At 36.6% G+C, this 2,916-nt stretch overlaps 1 protein-coding gene across 1 annotated transcript; it reads right to left on the reverse strand.

Moving 5' to 3' along the window:
- Positions 1-442: 442 nt before the first annotated feature.
- Positions 443-820, reverse strand: LOC131169384 (uncharacterized). The gene has a single exon (XM_058128604.1). The coding sequence runs from the start codon at positions 818-820 to the stop codon at positions 443-445; it is 378 nt and encodes a 125-aa protein (XP_057984587.1).
- Between the last annotated feature and the right edge of the window lie 2,096 nt (positions 821-2,916).

Raw genomic sequence — 2,916 nt, forward strand, 5'->3', positions numbered from 1 at the left:
ACACATATAATGACAATAATATTAAAATTGTAAATAAAATCAATATCTACTCACAATACTTCACAAGTCACTGCGGTGGCTAAGCGGAGAAGAAAGGATGGCTCGACTCACCTAAACAATTACATTACAAACTGATTAATATTTACTTAAAATAAAACTTTGAAAGAGTCAAAGACAGCCTAGGTTTTGCCGAAAATTTTGCAGAATTTCCCCTGTACCTAGGACCTACCCAACCTGCAAAAGGGCTCAAATAACACTTCTAAATCATACACCTCAATCCATATCCCATCAACATCATATGGTCCCTCCTGGGCCCTCCAAAAAAGGCAAAACTCATATATTACATATAAAATAATTATTTAAAAATTTAAGTGTTACATTCTTCCCCCCTTACCAAAAAATTTGCCCTCGAATTTTACAAAAGCAGAACAATGACATAGAGTCATATATCAAATAAATATGGATACTTGTTGCGCATATTCTGCTTTGACTCCCAAGTAAATTCCTCCACAGATTGACTCCTCCACAGGACTTTAACAGTAGGGATCTGCCTTGATCGAAGCTGTCTTATTTGATAGTCTACTATGGCTACTAGTTGCTCCACAAAGGTCAAATTCTCATTTAACTCTACTATGTCTGGTTGCAGCACATGAGAAGAATCGGAAGCATACTCCCTAAGTATTGAAATGTGGAATACTGGGTGAACATAAGAAAGGTTTGGTGGTAATTCCAGCTGGTAAGCAACTGCTCCCTCCCTGTCCGTGATCTCAAAAGGGCCTATATATCGGGGTTCCAACATCTCCTTCTTCCCAAATCTCATAACTCCCTTCATAGGGGAGACCTTCAGAAATACATAGTCACCCACCACAAACTCTATATCTTTTTGCTTAGGATCTGCGTAGCTCTTCTACTTGCTGAAGGCTATTTTTAATTGCTCCCTGATCAAAGGGACCATCTCTGAAGTGTACTGCACTAGGTCTACATTATGTGTAACATCCTCATTTTCGTAGTCTGTACATTCTATTTTTCCGACAGCTAATGTCTGCACCGGAAAGTCAGAATGTCTAGAGCTACACTTCGGTGATAATGAACAGACATATAATGATGAAATAAATAAGAAGAAAATGCAAGAAAAATCAAAGACAAATGAAAGAGAGAAAATGAAGCTAAGTTAAACGAGCCGGCACTACAGCGATGGGTGACCGCACCGGGAAGTTACGGAGAGGACCGTTGACTAGCCCTGGATCACAGGGAACTCGGGGAAAATATTTTCAGGACATAATTAAAGGTCTACTGAGGTGTAATTAACATTGGAAATGTCAAAGAAAAATTAATAAGTTAGTATAAATGAAAAACAAAAATTAAAGAAATCAGTGGTACAAGGAGTAAATCGGTGTTACCGAGAAAAATCTAAATTTGACCCGAAGAGGGGCATTTTGGTCAATTGACACCTAGAGTTGACTTTTGACTTAAATGCCCATGAAAAATAAGTGGTATTATATTTTTAAAATTTAATGAAAAATGAAATTCAAGATAACATGTAATTTAAGGGAATTGGAGGGCATAATTGCAATTAAAGGAAATCTTGAATTAATCTAATTTTTAATTGTGATTAGTGGGGCATTAGTGGAGTATATAAGGACCACTAGGACAGATTTTTCCACTATTCATCTTCTTCTTCATTCTTCTTCTTTGCCGAATTGAAATTTCTCCAAGCTTCATCCATGGCCGCCCCATATACAAGCCTTCATCTACCCATCTTCAAGCCTTGATTTTCATAAGTTCCTTCATTAAACTTAGTCTATACATCATGGGCAGTATAATGGAAGCAAAAGGAAGAGGATTTGATGAAGTTTTGATCAAGCTCAAAAAAGGTTAGTGATAGTTTTTCATCCCTTGCTTCATTAAAGTTTGTATTAAGGTTGAGATGAGTTGGATGGTGAAGAAATTTGAAGGATTCGATGAGTTATTGATATATTCAATTTTGGACAGCCATGAAAGTTTATTATAGTTGAGTTTTTCTTACCTATAATGGATGGAAATTTAGGTTGAATAACTTAAATGGAGGAAGTAGTAAGTTAAAATCTAAGTATGTGCATGTAGTGCTTGAATTAAGGGTGTGTAATGGAACCTTAATGCTTTGGGCAAACTGCCATGTTTGGCAGCCTATTAAACCATGAATTTGTGTGTGAACATGTAGTTATTAATGAAATATGCTAATGTTAAATTGTGGGCAGCAAGTGTAAGTGATATTGAAGTATGATTATGTTGAAGTGTATGTGTAATATTGACATTGAGATATGTTGAATTTTGGTAGAAGTGAATGTTGAACTTAATGGTGAATTGTGTGCATTGAGCACTTGAATATTCTGCCCAAAAGTGTTGCTGGAATTGTGTACAATATATATATGGAATTGTTATTGATTGAATATTGAAGTATTGAGGAGGAGAAGGAATATCAAATTAGAAGTGTTTGTGCTTTGTGCAGGTTGTGTATTGAAGGCAGTACCTAAATTAGGCCATAAGTGCCAAACTATGAACCCAATTGGTATGAGGCCAATAGGGGGTGAAACTAGACACCAAATAGGCCAACTTTCGTGCAGAAATATTGCCAAAATTCTGCCTAGAAACTGACCTTAAAAATGACCAAATCCGGAATAGCAACCTTGCAACCCTTATTTTTGACCATATGAACAGTAGTCCTTGGGATGACCATAACTCACTCAAAACAGGTCCAATTGACCTGAAATTTTTACCATGGTTAGTTTAGACATAGAGCTACAATTCTTATGAGGACAGCAAAGCCCAAAAATGGCCAGAACCAAGCCAAATAGCTTGCACAAGTTCAGGTACCAAAACTGGCCGAACCAAAAGTGACCTAAAAATGACCTAAGCCTACTATTTTAGTGCATTCTG

This window comes from Hevea brasiliensis, chromosome 10 (genome assembly GCF_030052815.1).
Source record: "Hevea brasiliensis isolate MT/VB/25A 57/8 chromosome 10, ASM3005281v1, whole genome shotgun sequence".
NCBI lineage: Eukaryota > Viridiplantae > Streptophyta > Magnoliopsida > Malpighiales > Euphorbiaceae > Hevea > Hevea brasiliensis.

Excerpts from the sequence above, each read along its gene's own strand:
- LOC131169384 (XM_058128604.1), bottom strand. The coding sequence starts at position 820 with ATGAGATTTGGGAAGAAGGAGATGTTGGAACCCCGATATATAGGCCCT.